Raw genomic sequence first — 18410 nt, forward strand, 5'->3', positions numbered from 1 at the left:
CACTAGGATACCCTATCACCCAGACACACAGACATCCAAACACCCTGCCATCCCACCACCCAGACACTCTGTCACCTGGACATGCAGACACCCTGCTGTCCCACCACCCAGACACCCTGCCACCCTGCCACCTGGACATGCTGCCACCTGGACACCCAGACACCCTGCCACTCAGCCACCTGGATACCATGCCACCCAGCCACCCGGACACCCAGCCACCCAGCTGCCCCACCAGCCACATGTGGCTGACTCCCTGCTCACCCTCCCAACTGCGTCAGCCACAGGGAACTGGGGTGGGGTCCCAGCACCCCTGGGCAGGCAGTTCCATAGGAGATTACCTCCAGCTGTCTTTCACAGAGAGACAGCCAAGCTACAGATCAATCAACCCCATTCATAATCAAAGGAAAATGAATCAAACCAGATGTCAGTAGTCACCCATGAAATTAATCATGGCATAAGACACTAGCACTCTGCTCCTTGGTGGAGAGGCAATGAGATGTGTGCCCCCTTGTTGGGAGAGTAAGTTAATGATACTGCCTCTCCAGAAAGGATTCTGACCTAATAAAACAACCAACCTTAAAAAATGTTGCATACTTCGCGGGGCACAGTGGCTCACGCCCGTAATCCCAGCACTTTGGGAGGCCGAGATGGGCAGATCACCTGAGGTCAGGAGTTTGAGACCAGTCTGGCCAACATGGCGAAACCCAGTCTCTACTAAAAAATACACAAATTACCCAGGCGTGGTGGCAGGCTCCTGTAATCTCGGGTACTTGGAAGGCTGAGGCAAGAGAATCATTTGAACCAAGGAGGCAGAGGTTGCAGTGAGCTGAGATCACACCACTGCACTCCAGCCTGGGCAACAGAGCAAGACTCTGTCTCAAAAAAAAAAAAAAAAAAAAAAAGCTGCGTGCTTTTAAATCCAGCAATTTCACTTTGAGGAATGAATCCTAAAGACTATATACCAGAATTCAATAAAGAGAATATTAACACAGTATTACTGTAATACTTCAGCATTACAGTAGTAAAAATCCACAAATGGAATTCACACCAGGCACATGGTTAGGCACAGTGGAATATTATGCAGCCATTACAAATATTTACAAGGAATTTTAAATTACATCAAAAATATTATTTAACATTCATTGATACAGGTGTTCAAAGGGGTATATAGGATAAGAAGGCAAGTACGTTAGAAATATACATACACAGGCCGGGTGCAGTGGCTCACGCCTGTAATCCCAGCACTTGGGAGGCTGAGGCGGGCAGATCACGAGGTCAGGAGATTGAGACCATCCTGGCTAACATGGTGAAAACCCGTCTCTACTAAAAATAAAAAAATAAAAATAAAAAAAATTAGCCGGGCATGGTGGCGGGTGACCGTAGTAGAAGCTACTTGGGAGGCTGAGGCAGGAGAATGGCTTGAACCCGGGAGGCAGAGCTTGCAGTGAACCAAGATCACGCTACTGCACTCCAGCCTGGGCGACAGTGCAAGACTCCATCTCAAAAAAAAAAAAAAAAAAGAGAAAAAGAAAAAATATATATATACATACATAGAATTAAAACAATTGCAGGAAAGACACCAAATCTGTTACTAGCAGTTTTCTGGGTGGTGAAATTTGTAGTTTTTATTTCATTATACTTTTCCGGGTTTTTCTAGGTTTTCAGCAAGAAATACTGACAAAAAGGAAATGAACAGTTTTCAGAGACGTACTTTAAAACAGTTAAAGGAATACACATGAAATTGGTAACAGTGGCTGCCTCTGGGGTCGGCATGGGAGAAGGCCTTCCCTTACAGCTTGCACCCTCCCGTACCTTTTAAATTTTGTACCAGGCAGGTATTACTTATTGAAAATAAATAAATTTCTACAAAGAAGATACACATATATAAATACTAAAACCACAGGAGCTGAGAAGCAGCACTTGATTTCCTGGGGGAAATCAAGAAAAGTGCTTTCAGCTCCTGGGGGAGATGAGACTCCAGGTTCAGGCTGCCCTTTCAGGCCCAAAGCCTCTAAGTCACCCCAGGACCCAGCTAGTCCCAGCGTCTTCACTCAGCAAGGCCTGCTCCATCAGACACGAAACTGGTCAGGAGTTGGACCATCTCCTCCCTGGGCACTTTTCCCTGCGGTAGGGGTGGGCAGGCTGTGGGAGGGGCTGCAATGGACACTGGGCCTCTGAGCTGGGACCACCTGTGTCCCCTGGGCCTGACACAGACCAGGACCTGATGCACGAGTAAGAATGAGTGGGGCCCAATCGCCTAACAAAGGGAACTCAATTTCAGCCCCAATTTTTCCAGAAGGATTTGCTATAAGCAACCGGAGAAGTTGGCATTTGTTCAATGTGGAAAAAGTGTCCCCCAACTTTGAAGCACTGAACCAAACATCTTTGTTGAGGTTTCATTCTCATGATCATATCTGCAAATCAATGTTTTTTCCTTCACACTAAAAACGGGCAACTTTAGAGCCCACTAAAGCTATACAAAATTGGGAGGGGGCATGCTCTGATTTTCCCTTTTTAGTTCCAGGGACTGTATGAAGGACTTATTTGCAGGAAGAGCAGGAATGATCAGTTCAACAAGAAAAGCCACACTCAGTTTTCACAGACAACCCCTCCTTCCCACCCCTGCCCTGTCCCCCATCAACTTAAGTGGCACATAAATGATTAAAGTGGCTTCATTAACTCCAGGAGTGTGGCCTGTGCTGGGGCACCTGATTTGTGCTAGACGAGGCCAGCGGAAGAGCAATCGCTCTGCAAGAGAAAGGCTCGGCCCTTCCTTAATCACCATGGGTTATAATTCACCCTGACGTCCTTACACACATGGAGGTGCCAGGATACTGAGCTTTCCTCTAAGCGGGGCCTCAGCAGAAGTGCCTCCCTCTGAGCCTCCAGGGGCTGAGAGGAGAGCCCCAAGTCCCTGCCCTGCCCCAGGACCTGGGGACCAAGGAATAACATTTTTTGTAGAGATGGAGGTCTCACTATATTGCCCAGGCTAGTTTCAAACTCTTGGCCTCGATCGATCCTCCCACTTTGGCCTCCAAAAGTGCTGGGATTACGAGCATGAGCCACCTCGCCTGACCTACTCTTGCATTCTTTAAAGCCACAGATCTGGTACCTTCCCTCTTGTTCCATTTGTAAGACTTTGAATGTTAGAGGTATTTTACACGTAATATATGGGAAAATGGCTTTTTAGAAAAACATTTATTGTAATCGATCACATTCAAGTTGTAGTTCTGAAAGCAAAGTGAAAACACACAGTACAGCTATGCCTCAGTATCCATGGGGGATGGGTTCCAGGATTGCAACCTCAACCCTCAGACAGCGACATCTGAGGATGCTCAAGTCCCTGCTGGGCAATGGCACAGCGTTTGCATATAACCTACGCACACTTTCCTGTATAATTTAAATCATCTCTAGATTTCTTATAATACCAAATACACTATAAATGCTATGTAAATATGCTACACCATATTGTTTAGGGAATAATGGCAAGAAAAAAAGGTCTGTACGTGTTCAGTACAGACGCAATTTTTTTTTTCAAATATTTTCTATCCAAGGCTGGTTGGATCTAAATGTGCAGCCCACAGTTACAGAGAGTTGACTGTACTGGGGAAATCTTTAGGGTAGAAACATTTCTTAGAGATGGTTTATATCACACCACTTCAGAAAGAGCAATACAGGCATACCTCATTCTACTATGCTTTGTGGATACTGTGTTTTTTTTTTAAATTGAAGGTTTGTGGCAGCCTGGCGTCAGGCAAGTCTATTTGGCACCACTTTCCAACAGCATGTGCTCACTTTGCGTTTCTGTGTCAGCATTTTGAACAATAAATATTTTTAAATTAAGGTTTGTACATTTTTTAGACGTAATGCTATTGCACATTTAATGGACTGCAATATGCAGTAAACATGACTTTTAGATGCACTGGGAAACTAAAACAATGTGCTTCCTTGCTTTATCGTGATGTTGGCTTTACCGAGGTGGTCTGGAACTGAACCCACAATATCTCCGAGATATGCCTGTACTTTTTACTAAAAATATTTCATTTGAGAAGTAAACCTCAAGAACTACCATGACTTTTCAGATAGGAAGAGCAAGGCCCTGGCAGGGCGAGTCTAGGTGTGCAGCCTAGTGGGGGCCGGGGTCAAGTCCACTCGGTATTTGAGGCTTCACTCAGCAGGCCGCCCGTCCCCTCCACGGGGCCATTCGGCAGTCCCTGGGTAGGGGACGGCTGCACTAGGAGGTAAACATGATTCCAGCATGAGCTGCTCCAAGGCCCTGAGACCCCAGGGCCTGCAGGGGGGTGGGATCCAGTTCTGCAGCAGGTGCTCGGAAGAGGAGTCATCTCCCAAGATGAGAAGGCCCCGGGGGGAGGATGAAGTGTGGTCACACTGTCGGCTGAGCATGATCACTTCCCCAGACCCACATGGGCGAGGACTCAGCAGACGCCTCCGAAGCCTGTGGCAGGCAGGCCTTTACTCTTCACCGGGTGGCCAGTCAGAGGGCTGTCATGTCATGCCAGTGCACATGCCACCAACACATGCTGCTTCATCAGTAATATCCGGAACGTGACACTGCATGGCAGTGGCCTCTCCAGCAGGACGTTGCCAGTAATACACTGATGACGTGGAGATTCCCCAGGGGCATCCACTGGGCTTCTCCCAACTCCCAAGCCACCTCTTCAGAGTCACGGAGTCATCTAAAGGGGCCCCCCACCTCCCCAGAGGCGCAGCCTAGTCATCATACTGGATCTCGGCCCGCAGCTCCTTGGTGACGTAGTTCACCAGCATGGCCAGCAGCTGCTGCTGCAGGGCCTCGCTGCCCATGACCAGCGCGGTCAGCTGCACGGCGTCCGTCCACTCCAGGTGCCTGATGATGGCTGCAGCTTCGTTAAAGAGCCTCTGTTGCTCGGCAGGGGGCAGCTCCATTAGGATCTGAGGAACCGGCTTAAACTGTCCACTTGTCATCCAGGCACCTAACAGCCCCCCGACAGCCCCCCCTAGAAAACAAGGAATCGTTCAATTAGTGGGTCTTATTCATAAGCGATGGCCTTACTTAAGTTCCCACTGAGTGCACACCACCATCACCATGAGCAGGCACATTCACGAGCAGGCCACAGCGGGCTCAGCCGGTGCCATGCCTGCTCTGCCAGCCAGTGTGGAGGGCAAAGGTTTATGCAGCCTTCTGTCCATTTGCTTCAGATAATTGACACCCAACATGCATTCCCTCAGCTCCACATTTAAGGATGCAAAATGAAGCCTGCCTGCCCCATCTCCCACCTCAGTGCTGGGCCCATGAAGATCTTCTTCACGGGCTGACGGAGGTTTCTGGGCTTACTGTAAAAATCCCTCTCTAATCACAAAGGAGAAGGCTGAGAAACAAACGCATTTTCTCTTTTTCTTTTCTTTTCTTTTTTTTTCTTTTTTTGAGATGGAGTCTCGCTCTGTTGCCCAGGCTGGAGTGCAATGGCATGATCTCGGCTCACCGCAACCTCTGCCTCCCGGGTTCAGGCGATTCTCCCACCTCAGCCTCCCAAGTAGCTGGGAATACAGGCGCATGCCACCACACCTGGCTAATTTTTGTATTTTTGTAGAAACAGGGTTTCACCATGTTGGCCAGGCTGGTCTTGAACTCCTGACCTCAGGTGATCCGCCTACCTCGGCCCCGCAAAGTGCTGGGATTATAGGCATGAGCCACCGCAACCGGCCACAAATGCATTTTCAAGAGAAACCATCTCAGGCTGGGTGTGGTGGCTCACGCCTATAATATCAGCACTTTGGGAAGCCAAGGCAGGTGGATCACCTGAGGTCAGGAGTTCGACACCAGCCGGGCCGACGTGGTGAAACACTATCTCTACTAAAAATGCAAAAATTAGCTGGGCTTGGGGGCACATGCCTGTAAGCCCAGATACTTGGAAGCTGAGGCAGGAGAATCACTTGAACCCGGGAGGGGGAGGTTGCAGTGAGCTGAGATCACACCACTGCACTCCAGCCTGGGTGACACAGCAAGACTCTGTCTCCAAAAAAGAAACCATCTCAGTGGTGAGACTGAATTTCCTCCACCAGGCAGCTGATATGCTCCTTGCCCCTGAACTTACAAAATCTTCAGTGAGCCCATGTGGTTAAAGGACCTGGGGACAGATAAGGAGGCTCTTTCCTCTTGAAGCAGTGCTTTTCATAGAACCCCTCCAAGTTGTACAATCGATAAATAACAAACTGGCCGGGTGAGGTGGCTCACGCCTGTAATCCCAGCACTTTGAGAGGCCGAGGTGGGCGAATCACGAGGTCAGGAGTTGGAGACTAGCCTGGCCAACGTGGTGAAACCCTGTCTCTACTAAAAATACAAAAAATTAGCCAGGCATAGTGGCGGGTGCCTGTAATCCCAGCTACTGGCTGAGGCAGGAGAATCACTTGAACCTGGGAGGCAGAAGTTGCAGTGAGCCAAGATTATGCCACTGCACTCCAGCCCAGGCAACAGAGACTCCATCTCGAAAAAATAAAAATAAATATCAAATCAAGGTAGTTTACTATTTCTCCTTCTGCCACCCTAAAAGGGCAGAAACATTATTTTTAAATGTAAACTAATCGCCAAGGCTATGTCATGCTATTCTGGGACTTAAAGACCTTGTATCCACGGAAAGTTCTAACTGAAGAGGCCACGTGCAGAATATGGTGCAGAGCAAGGGAAGGTGCCCTAGGGAAGGGGTCCAAAGTCAAGTGCCTCCAAGAGCCAGGGAGGAACTAAGAAGAGTGAAGGGGCAGTTGGGCCTTACCCGGCCTCCCCCCTGCTGAGGTTGGATGGGTGGCAGGCTCTGACTTCATCCCAGTCTATAGTCTGGGCCAACCAAGCCTTGAATCGCATGGACCTTCTGAGGCCCAGGACACAGAAGAGCTGGACAGCTTGGTTCCTATTGCGTGGCAGTGGCTACTTCACGCCAGTTCATTGCTACCACACAAAATGCCAGATTTGTAGCTTTAAAACATCTCACGATTTTTAAATATCACCAATCAGATATTTAAAGATGAAGCCCACTAGACTTAGTGACTCACTTTCAACAGACAGAGTATGGAAAGGGAAACAGAAACTTTGCAGTGGAAAAACCCAGCAAACACGCCCTTAACCAAGTGTTCAAGGTCAACATCACTGACGTCATGTGAATATCACATACCCCCAGAATTGATGCAAGACAAGGGAGAGGGGCACGTCACCTCCCAGGCATGCCTCCCAAAGACTCCTAACTCCAGTCCCATCCTAAACACATCTGGCAAATTCAAACTGAGAGATGTTCTACGAAATACCTGCCCAGTACTCCTCAAAACTATCAAGGTTGTGAACAAGGAAAGTCTGAGAAAGTGTTAAAGGCCAGAGGAGACTAAGAAAGCAGGCGATTCAATGCAATGCGGTGTCTTAGACTGGATCCTGAAACCAAAAAAAAAAAAAAGGCCATTAATGCAGAAACTGGTGAAACCCAAATCAAGTCTGGAGAATGGTTAATAGTAACATATTCGTTGGTGTTGGTTTCTTAGGTTTTTCTTTTTTTTTCCTTAGACAGAATCTCACTCTGTTGCCCAGGTTGGAGTGCAGTGGTGTGATCATACCTCACTGCAGCCTCAAACTCCTAGGCTCAAGCAATCCTCCCACCTTGGCCTCCCAAGTAGCTGGGATTACAGGCATGAACCACCATGCCTGGCTAATTTTTTTTTTTTATTTTTCATAGAGACGGGGTCTCATTATGTTGCCCAGTCTGGTCTCGAACTGCTGGGCTCAAATAATCTTTCAGCCTCAACCTCCCAAAGTGCTGAGACTACAGAGGCATGGGCCACTGCACCCAGCCCATTTTAGTTTTGACAAGCATACAGTAATACATGTGAACGCTAGGAGAACCAAAACTGGATGGAGGATATACAGGAATACTTTGTACTATCTTCGCGACTTCTCTGTAAACCTAATATTATCGCGAAATGAAAAGTTTCTTTCAAAAATGCAACCCAGGCCAGAGAGAACCCACTGGCAGGCTGGACTCAGACAACAGGCGGCAAAACCAGTGCTTGCTTCTTCTGGAAGCCAAGCACCGAGGCCCCTGGAGCAGATACCACCCCAGGTACTGAGCTGGGGCCAGCCCCATATCCCAGAGTCTGAATGCCACACACAGACAGGGTTCACCTCCTCTGCAAAAGAAAGGCACATTCTGGGGAGGGAAAACCAGCTAATTTACAAGTTTTACTGAACTTTTCCCCATGACACCAGTGAAATGCTCCGAGTCGACAAGAGTTGCACTCATGTGCACTAAACCTTTATGAGAACATCAATATTTGATTTAGAGCAGCACTTAATGCAAAAAGTCACCAGGAATATCGACCAGCAAATTACTGGCTCTTTGGAGAGGAGACAATTCCTTTGTTTTCAGGGTAAAATGATGCTCCCGCCCATGACCAGGGACTGGAAGTAGTGAATCCCCCAGGCTCTCTTAGTGGACATCCTGTTCTCCACCAGCTTTTACTCAATCTGAATAAAATATGTGCTCCCAAAATAGCATCTGGGCGCAGCTATATGATAAAATGATCCCCAAAGCCTTCCCCTGAGCACTGAGATGGAGGTAGGGGCACAGATGCAGAATGTCATCGAGGAAGAAGGAAACAGCCTTGTCTCCCCCATCTCAGGTTCCTTCCAGGATGGCAAGATGCTGAAGTCAGGCCTCACTAATTCATAGAGTATGGAAAGGAAAATATGGAAAGGGAAGGTCTGGGGCCACCCACACATTTATTTTTCTCCTCAGTGTGAGCCTCAGCTTAACGAAATGTCCTTGAATGTCAATCCCACTACAGAAGGGAAGAACAGAGCAGGAACCCGGCCAGCGAGCTGGGGAACGGAAGCCAACCACGGCAGAAAAGCGCTTTTCTCTCTCGCCTGTGAGCATGGAGACTGCATGCCACACAGAAAGGATCTCCACCAGACGGTAAGCTCTCCAGGCCCCATGTCCCCATCTCAGGCTGGCCAGCACAGAGCAGGCATGTGGCAAGTATCTGCCACGCCCGATACGACAAATGCAGTCATCATAAGAATCCCTGTTAAACTGTGGCAGGTCCCTGCAGCCACCTAGAGGGAGGCCTCGCCTGGCCCCTGCCTAGCTCAGGTCTGAAGAACGGTCAGCTCTCTGACTCCATCTATGGTTTGGGCCACAGCCCCAGGCCAGGGAGACCTTCTGAGGCTCAGAACACAGGAATTCTTCCTTCACCAAGCCAAAGAAAGTAACTTCATCCTAGCTCCAAGGAACAGTGGAAAAATTAGCCAAACTTTCATTCATTGCCTGAAATTGATTCTCAAATAGAAGCAGGCGGTAAATGGCCAGGCACGGTGGCTTATGCCTGTAATCCTAGCACTTTGGGAGGCCCAGGTGGGTGGATCGCTTGTGGTCAGGAGTTTGAGACCAGCCTGGCCAAAAGGACAAAACCCTGTCTGTACTAAAAATACAAAAATTAGCCGGGTGTGGTGGCACGCACCTATAGTCCCAGCTACTCAGGAGGCTGAGGCAGGAGAATCACTTGAACCCGCGAGGGAGAGGTTGCGGTGAGCCGAGATCATGCCACTGCACTCCAGTCTGGGCGACAGAGTGAGGCTCTGTCTCAAAAAGGAAAGAAAAAAAGCAGGTGGTAAAGGAGGTGGGCAGGCCCTCTAGGGGTGAAAGGCCAGTTCTTTTGGTGGTCTCTTTCAGAACGAGGGAGCTCTCTGAGTGAGCTGGCTCACATGAAATGGCCACACCGCATGTGCTGAGAAGGTGCATGGCCCCTCCCAGCCTCCTCCCTGGTCTCCCTTCTGCAGGGACCTCGAAGTTATGATCAGGGTGAGGGAGGCCACCATAGGACCCAGGACATCCTGGTATCTTCAGAGGCCTGTTGCTCCGATACTTATTCTGGGATCCCAGCATGGGGGGAAAGGTGCCTCCAGGCCCAAATGACACAGATGCCATTTACAAGAGTGCCCCACACTTCTGAGACATTCACACAGAAACTTGCATTTCCAATGGGACAAATTATATCTGCAAAGATCATTTCCCAGAGGCAACCTTAACTCCACCAATTCCTCCCACGAAATGCATGGCATCACTTGTACGAGTTCATTTCTCCCTGTGTTTCTTTTCTTTCTTCTTTTTCCTTTTTTTTTTCTTTGAGACAGAGTCTCGTTCTGTCACCCAGGCTGGAGTGCAATGGCACGATCTTGGCTCACTGCAATCTTTGCCTCCCGAGTTTAAGCGATTCTCCTGCCTCAGCCTCCCGAGTAGCTGGGATTACAGACACCCAGACACCCACCACCACGCCCAGCTATTTTTTGTATTTTTAGTAGGGACAGGGTTTAATCATGTTGGCCAGGCTAGTCTCAAACTCCTGACCTCAGGTGATCCACCCGCCTCGGCCTCCCAAAGTGCTGGGATTACAGGCATAAGCCACTGCGCCTGGGCTTCTCCCTGTGTTTCAATGGCCCTTTTATGACATCCCGAGGCTGGCTATCTCTGTGAGACACCTGCACTTACCAACGGCGAGTCCCGGTGGGCCGCCCACCAAACCCCCGACGAAGGCCACGGCCCCTGTGACCAGGGCACCCTTCCCAGAGTGCTTGACAGCCGCCTTCATCTTCCTCTCCCCAGAAAGGGAGCACAGCAGCTTCATGATGTCCTCCACCATGATGGTCATCGTGGCAGGCCTTCAAGGGAGAAGTTCAGAGGGATAGTTTTAATGAGCGTAAGAGTATTTCCATCCCAATGCCACTCTAGTTCCTAGAGTTTTAAGGAAGGGTCCCCCTTTTCAGGAGAGCACAGCAGCTCCAAGTGCCTGTATGACAGAAAGCATCCAGATGGTAGAAAGTTCCCACAGACAGGGCAGGCAGCAGTTAGTGAATAAGCAAATAGCAGCAGCTGAGTGGATGAAAGGTCTTCTTTGCCCTCTGATTAACTTCTGACTTATGACAGATTAAGGAGCAACCCGGCCAAATGTTCTGCTGATTCATCACGAGGGAGGTGGTCTGACCCTTCTGGCATCAGTGGCCTTTGCACTGGCCCAGGGAATGCCCTGCACACAAAGCCCAGCAGAGACCAGGAAGTCCCGGCATGAGGCATCTGAGCTGAGGCCAAGCCAGAGCTGGGGAAGGGACGGGACCCTGTGACTACACGGGCACTGACCTACGGTGGGCCCTGAGCAGAGGGTCAGATACCTCCCTTCTAAGACGGAGACAGTCCCTACAGGCTGGACTCTCAGATAGTGCCAGCAGGATGGGCAGGAAGTGCCTGGCACAAGTCTGGAAACCTGCAGGCTTCCGACCCAGGATGGCTCTGAACGAACACTGTTACTAACACACACACTGGGCTGCCTTAAGCAACTGTTCTTAAAAGTCAACACAGTTGTACCCATGGGACACTAAAAGCAGGGACAAGATAAAGCAGGGAGACAAAGCAACTGGAGAAAAAATACATGAAATCATTCCCAGGCTTTGCGATATATATGGATAGACAGACGGACGGGCAAGTGGACCTTTAGCACAATGACCTTTAGCACAATCCTCCAGGGTAGGGAAAATGTGTGCCACGCTGGAGCCAGGGCAGGGAGGGACGGACTCTGGAGAGCCCAAAGGCTGAGAAAATCAAAGGGGCCACGAGGTGGGGGGTCTCCTCAGAGCTCTGGCTGAGCGCAAGGCTCCAGCAGTACTTCCCTTTCTCACCAGCACTTCCATTTCATTCTAGGTAGAAATATTGAAACAGCTGCTACAGCAATTCGACGGATGAAGTTATGGATAGATTCTATTGCTTATTATCTTTTTTTTTTTTTTGAGATGGGGTCTTGCTTTGTTGCCCACACTGGAGTGCAGTGGCACGATCACAACTCACTGCAGCCTCAACCTCCTGGGCTCAAGCGATCCTCCCCCCTCAGCCTCCTGAGTAGATGGGACTACAGGTGTGCAATCACCACACCCAGCTAATTTTATTTTTATTTTTAGTAGAGATGACTACTATGTTGCCCAGGCTGGTCTTGAACTCCTGGGCTCAAGAGATCCTCCTACCTGAGCCTCTCAAAGTGTTAGGACTACAGGCGTGAGCCACTACATTTGGCCTTAATATCTTTGGGTTATATGTTATATGAGGTTTTTTTGTTTTGTTTGTTGTTGTTTAAGAGACAGCATCTCTTGTTGCCCAAGCTGGTGTGCAGTGGTGCCATCATGGCTCACTGCAGCCTTGAACTCCTGGGCTACAGTGATCCTCCCACCTCAGTCTCCTGAGTAGCTGGGGCTAAAGGCATGCAACACTACGCTCAGCTAATTTTTTGTTTTCATAGAGACAGGGTCTCGCAATGTTGCCCAGCCTGGTCTTGACTTCCTGAGCTCAAGCAATCTTCCTGCCTCCCAGAGTCCTGCGATTACAGGTGTGGGCCACCGTACCCAGATATGTGTGTTTTCTGACCCAAGGATGATCCAGAAGCAGAAGTCCCTACTGTAAAATTGCTCTCCCAATCCTGGGATATAATTTTGAGCCCAGAGAACAAACCCATAAATCTATGAGAGGACCACAAAGTCAGGTTCTCAGAACTTCTCTGCAGTCCCAGGAGAGCATCCTGCGCTCCTGCCCCTGTAAATTTCCCTTCTTTTTCCCCGTTGGTACACATTAGACCTGTGATTCTCCACAAGTGCACGGGAATCACTGAAAACCTTGTCAGATACAGCCAGTATGGGAGGGTAAGATTCTGCATTTCCAACAAGCCTCCAAAGTGCTCCTCTGATCTCACTTTGGGCAGCAAGACCCCAAGAGGGCAAAACGCAGGACTCTGATATTCGTTACTCAGTCTTCAAATTCAGAAATTGCAAACAAGCACCGCTAGATATGTCTTTTTGGCCTTGTAAGCCCTGCTCATATAAGGGACTGGAGGAGCACTCAGGCCTGTGGGTCCCTGCTCTGGCTACCCTGTGCCCTGGGTCTCCCAAAACCTGGTCTCCTGGTTTCCAGGCCCTGCCCAGCTCCTTTGCTTGCTGACAGGTTGAATGCCTCCTCCTTCTCCCCAGAAGAGAATCCCCTTCCACTATTCCAGTGGTCAAGATTTGTTTACATACAAATGTCTAAACAATAAAATGGCATTATAACAGTGTCAGGACTGAATAGGCAGAAGCCACCCGGAAATGGGGAGACGGAGGGCAGAACCTGATTTATCCAGTCACCATGGTCCTGAAAAGCTATCACACAAACAAAATGACATAGATAGCTAGATAGAGATATATAGGGAGGTGTTTTTTTGTTTTTGTTTTTGTTTTTTTGAGACAGAGTCTGCTCCGTCACCTAGGCTGGAGTGTAGTGGCACGATCTTGGCTCACTGCAGCCTCCGCCTCCCATGTTCAAGCAATTCTCCTGCCTCAACCTCCCGAAGAGCTGGGACTACAGACATGCACCACCACACCTGGCTAATTTTTGTATTTTTAGTAGAGATGGGGTTTCACCATGTTGGCCAGGCTGGTCTTGAACTCCTGGCCTCAGGTGATCTGCCTGCCTTGGCTTCTCAAAGTGCTAGGATTACAGGTGTGAGTCACCACGTCCAGCACAAAATGAGACATATTTCAAGTACATATTAAGGTAACCAAAGGCAATAATTTTACAGTAAAATCTTACAAAAAGCTCAAAATCCTGGTGTAAAATATCTAATCACCTTTGAGCTCAGTTCTGGTTTATATCCAGCTTTTCATCTGTCAATTATATTGGAAAAAGAGAGGCACTGCCCAGGTCTCGGGAGGGCCCCTTTGGAGGCTGCAAGGAACCTCCCTTTCCCAGGGCGTGAAGACCCTGAGCCCTGCCATGCTTAGTCTGCAAGGCTGGCTTCCAGGCCAGTGCCCAGACACCACTCCCAAAACAGGTTTTCTGCAGTTTTGGGTCTGCACTCTCAAAACAGTTTCTGCACAGCAAGAAAATGCATGTAGAAGTGGAAAGAAGGAAGGCAGGAAACATACATAACCACTTTAGCTCTACTGGCTACCCCCCAAAAAAAACCTAGCTTCCGACCTGCTCCAAATGACTTTAAGTGAAAATCTACAGAGGCTGAAGAGATGTCCTTGCAAAAATGCTACTTCCAACTCTACCTGCTCCAGCCAGGCCGGCATCAATGTGAGAGGAGAGAGAGAAATCAATTAGGTAAATAGTTAGGGCAAGGGTCCTTGGCAGAATTCCCTTCTAACAAAAAGCAGCCTAAGAGGTTGTTTCCCTTTCAGGAAACACAGGTAAGGAAGGCAAGCTCTAACACAGAAAGGGGTCCCCTGTGTGACATACAGACATATGGTGGGCCCTAGTAAGCACAGTCCTCTCTCTTCTTAGAAATACTCAAGACACGGCCAGGCGCGGTGGCTCACGCTTGTAATCCCAGCACTTTGGGAGGCCGAGGTGGGCAGATCACGAGGTCAAGAGATCGAGACTATCCTGGCCAACATGGTAAAAACCCATCTCTACTAAAAAAATACAAAAATTAGCCAGGTGTTGTGGTGCTCACCTGTAATCCCAGCTACTTGGGAGGCTGAGGCAGGAGGACCAGTTGAACCTGGGAGGTGGAGGTTGCAGTGAGCTGAGATCATGCCACTGCACTCCAGCCTGGAGGCAGAGTGGGACTCTGTCTAAAAAAAAAAAAAGAAAAAAGAAATACTTAGACACAGAGGCTTGCGTGGCACTGATAAGAAGAGCTACCCTGGGCCAGGCATGTCTACCTTGGAGTGTTCTAACCCCCACCCCCCAACCTTTTTCACACATGCACAGTAGGAAGAAATAAGCAACATGGAGTAGTAACTCAGGCTAAGAAGCCCACATGGGCACTAGAAAGGGTGGGGCGGGGGACTCAGAAATTCGCACCTTATGTAAATGAAGCACCCCTCCCACCAGCTTTTCTATAAAAACCCTTGCATTTCACTGTAAAATGGCAACCCATCTTTCTGGGGCCCCTCTCTGATCCAGAGAGCTTTCTTTCTTTTGCTTATTAAACTTCTGCTCTAACCTACCCTCTGGAGTGTCTGCATCCTTGATTTCCTTGGCCATGAGACCAAGAACTTCGGTGACATCTCAGACAATGAGGCAGGTTTCACTGAGACACAAGCCCAAGGTTCTGCAGAATGGGAGGGCCAGCAGCTATCACTGCGTGTGTGAGGGCAGCCAGAGGAAGTCACTGTGTTTTAATAGTCCCACACCACGGGTAGAGATGTTGTGGCTGACTCCATCCAAGGTTTAATTTCTTTGCAGTAACCATTTCAGAAGTTAGAGCATTAACAGGCTCTTGTTGGGGAAGAAAGGTTAGTAACTCCATCTCCTGAGCTCTTGCTAAAAAGCTCAGCTTCCTGAATTCTCCAGGCACACCAGATTGAGAGGGAAGCCCACCCTGCTCCTTCTCCCACCACAAGGCTGCCTTTGTCTGTAAATGACAGGGAAGTGGGTGAGGAGGGAGGATGGGGACAGACCTCAGGGGGTAGGAGTGTGGTTCCCTCCCCCTCCACTGTATCACACCTATTTCACACTCAGATTTATCCACATAACAGGCCCTGGTCACAGGAAGCCCATCTGCCAGCCACAGGGAAGGCAAATGCCAACTCGAAGCCCCGGTTTCTTGCAGGCGCCCGGGCTGCTCTGAAAGGTACAGAGAGATGGAGACAAGCCCATCTCACAGAGAGCAGCCTAGCTTTCTGAGTTTGGACCAGATTGTAAGAGATAAGGGAGAGGAAGGCTTTAGATAGCTATGAAGAGAGCTATCTGACCTCCAAGTACCCTGTTCTTTAACAAAAAATTAGATCTGGCTCTTGTCAACATTAACCTTTCACCTCTCCATACCCCAGCGCAAAGGCAGTAGGTGGATCCCACCAGCAAACATTTTTGGATTAGCTCATAGTTGTTTTTTTAAAACAAATTAGTTGCCTATATTTAAAAATCAGGAGATTTTGCATGCACCTCAGATTTCTGATTTCTCCTGAAAAATCAGAAGACCAGATCACATTGGACCTGCCATTCTGTGTAGCAATGGAGGCCAGGGCTGAGCAGGGGCCGTCCCCTGCCCACCCCCATACAGCAGGGCCCTGCCCTCTCTACCCCAGCCCCTCCTGGCAGCATGCACCTTACCTATCCACTTGATCAATAAACAGATCACTTCAAAGCTTCTCAAAGTATCTCTCTTTCTTTTTTTCTTTCTTTCCTTCCTTCCTTCCTTTTCTCTTTCTCTTTCTCTTTCGTTCTCTCTCTCTTTCTTTCCCTCTCCCCTTCCTTCCTGCTTTTTTTGTTGTTGTCTTTGTTGTTTTTTCCAGAAATGCAGTCTCCCTATGTTGCCTAGGCTGGTCGGAGACTGGCCTCAAGCAATTCTTCCACCTCGGCCTCACAGGTAGCTGGAACTACAGGTGCTATTCCAAGATGGTGAAACCCCATCTCTACTAAAAAATACAAAAATTGGTCGGGGTGGCTCACGTCTGTAATCCCAGCACTGTAGAAGGCCGAGGCAGGTGGATCACAAGGTCAGGAGTCTGAGACTAGCCTGGCCAATATGGTGAAACTCCGTCTCTACAAAAAAAAAAAAAAAATTAGCCAGGCTTGGTGGTGTTGCCTGTAATCCCAGCTACTAGGGAGGCTGAGGCAGGGGAATTGCTTGAACGAGGGAGGTCGAGGTTGCAGTGAGCCGAGATCGCGCCATTGCACTCCAGCCTGGACAACAGAGCAAGACTGTCTAAAAAAAAAAAAAAAAAAAATCTCAACAAACTACCTGTCACCCCCAAAACTAATCTCACCTCCTAAATCATTAACGATCCTTCCTGACCAAATCTAAACTAGCGCCCCGATCTTCTTCCCATATGGCTCAGCTAGCTCCGCTGCCCCACAGGTGTCCTGTCAGGATCCGCTTCACTTTTATAATACCCAGCACCCCACCCCAGCCCCGCCCCGCCCCTGCCCCACAGCCACCCCCACTCTACCCCACCCCTATCCATCACATTCCGCACACCACCCCCGCCAAACCCACATCCCCCACCCCACCCACCACTCACCCAACCTCACCCACTCCCACCACGTCCACCACCCGCACCCCACCCCCACCCACCACACCCATGCCTACGCCACTCCTGGGTGACAGCCAGCCAGGGCCCGGGACTCTAGTCCCAGCTCTGCTGCTTACTTGTGTGACTTCGGCCTCTCCGTGCCTCAGTTTCTCCATAGGGACAATGACTACACTAACAGTGTCCACCCCGGCACCGGGAGGGCCAGGCTCCTGGCAGGGCGGGGGCCCCCTCCCCAAGGCGCTCCCGGGCCTCCAAGCCTGCTCTTGGGGTGCCCCCTCCCCTTGCGGGGCGCGGCCTGGGAGGCGCCCCGCCCCGGCTCCGGGCGCACCTTTACCTGGGGTAGCGGAGGCCTGCGGGGCGCGCTCTGCGGTCAGAGGTGGCTGCGGCCCGGGCCTGGCTGGCCCCCGGCTCCCCGCCCAGCTCCCCGCCCAGCTCCCGGGCCCCGGCCCTAGCCCCAGCCCCAGCCCTGCGGAGGGTCGCGCAGGCCTTAGTGGCGGCCCCTGCGCTGGCTCCGCCCTCCCTCCCGCCTTCCGGCTGCGCTGGGCCTTCCGGGAAGCCATGCGCCCGGCCAGCTCCTGGCTCCGAGCTGCGCCCGGCCTTGGGGGGACCCGGGGGTCGCTGCTGGGCACCCCCTCCCCGGTCCTGGCCCACCCCGCCGCTGACACCGGGGCCCTGGCTTGGGTTGCGGGTGGCGCACCGAGACGAGGCGCCTGGAGAGGAGTCCCGGGGACCGCAAGGACGCACTCCCCAGCCCTGCCCTTCTCCCTGGAGCACGCACGATCACATCCGGGCCCCGCGCACCTGTCTCCAGGACCGCGGGGACCTCCCTCCCTTTGGCCTGGAGGACCCCTCCCTCCCCGCAGTCTGGGCGCGGAAGAGAGCACAGGGGCATCTGGAGGTCAAGGGTGCTGCGTCAGTATTTGGTGAATGTGTGGGCCGGAGCCAGATTTCCGCTGTTCCAGAGCCTGCTCTGGAGCCTCTGGTTCTGGGGGTTGCAAAAGGAGAAGCAGGCTGGGCAGGACCCGTAATCCCAGCTGCCAGTGAGGCTGAAGAGGGAGGATTGCTTGAGCCCAGCAGTTCAAGCGTGGGCAATACAGTAACACACCCCATCTCTACAAATAATAATGAAAATTAGGCCGAGTGGCTGAGTCATACCTGTGACCTACAGCATTTTGGGAGGCTGAAGCAGGAGGATTGCTTGAGCCCAGGAGTTCAAGGCTGCAGTGAACCATGATCGCACCCCTGCACTTCAGCCTGGGTGACAGAGTGAGACCGTCTCTTAAAAAAAGAAAAAAAAAAGGAAAACCACTGGCTTTGCTTGTAGGATTCTTGGGTGGGGGCCAAAGCTGAGGCTAGGCAGCCTCTTAGGTGCAAAGGG

The 18410-nt window shown here is 50.5% G+C and overlaps 1 protein-coding gene across 16 annotated transcripts; it reads right to left on the bottom strand.

Moving 5' to 3' along the window:
* Positions 1-3179: 3179 nt before the first annotated feature.
* On the bottom strand, positions 3180-17869 carry C13H19orf12 (chromosome 13 C19orf12 homolog). 16 transcript variants are annotated; one of them, XM_063615025.1, is made up of 6 exons: positions 17149-17358; positions 16110-16704; positions 15005-15411; positions 14506-14626; positions 10527-10696; positions 3180-4997 (listed from the first exon to the last, which is right to left on the bottom strand). In XM_063615025.1, exons 3-6 carry the CDS (start codon positions 15039-15041, stop codon positions 4732-4734), a joined length of 594 nt encoding a protein of 197 aa, XP_063471095.1. In that variant the 5' UTR covers positions 15042-15411; positions 16110-16704; positions 17149-17358; the 3' UTR covers positions 3180-4731. The 16 variants fall into 16 exon arrangements, with proteins under 16 accessions (XP_063471095.1, XP_063471098.1, XP_063471094.1 ...); XM_063615028.1 differs by lacking the exons at positions 16110-16704; positions 17149-17358 and adding an exon at positions 17730-17743 and having other exon boundaries at positions 15005-15108; XM_063615024.1 differs by lacking the exon at positions 17149-17358 and adding an exon at positions 17367-17491 and having other exon boundaries at positions 15005-16704.
* Positions 17870-18410: the final 541 nt, after the last annotated feature.

The sequence above is a fragment of the Symphalangus syndactylus genome, chromosome 13, assembly GCF_028878055.3.
Source record: "Symphalangus syndactylus isolate Jambi chromosome 13, NHGRI_mSymSyn1-v2.1_pri, whole genome shotgun sequence".
In the NCBI taxonomy this organism is placed as follows: domain Eukaryota; kingdom Metazoa; phylum Chordata; class Mammalia; order Primates; family Hylobatidae; genus Symphalangus; species Symphalangus syndactylus.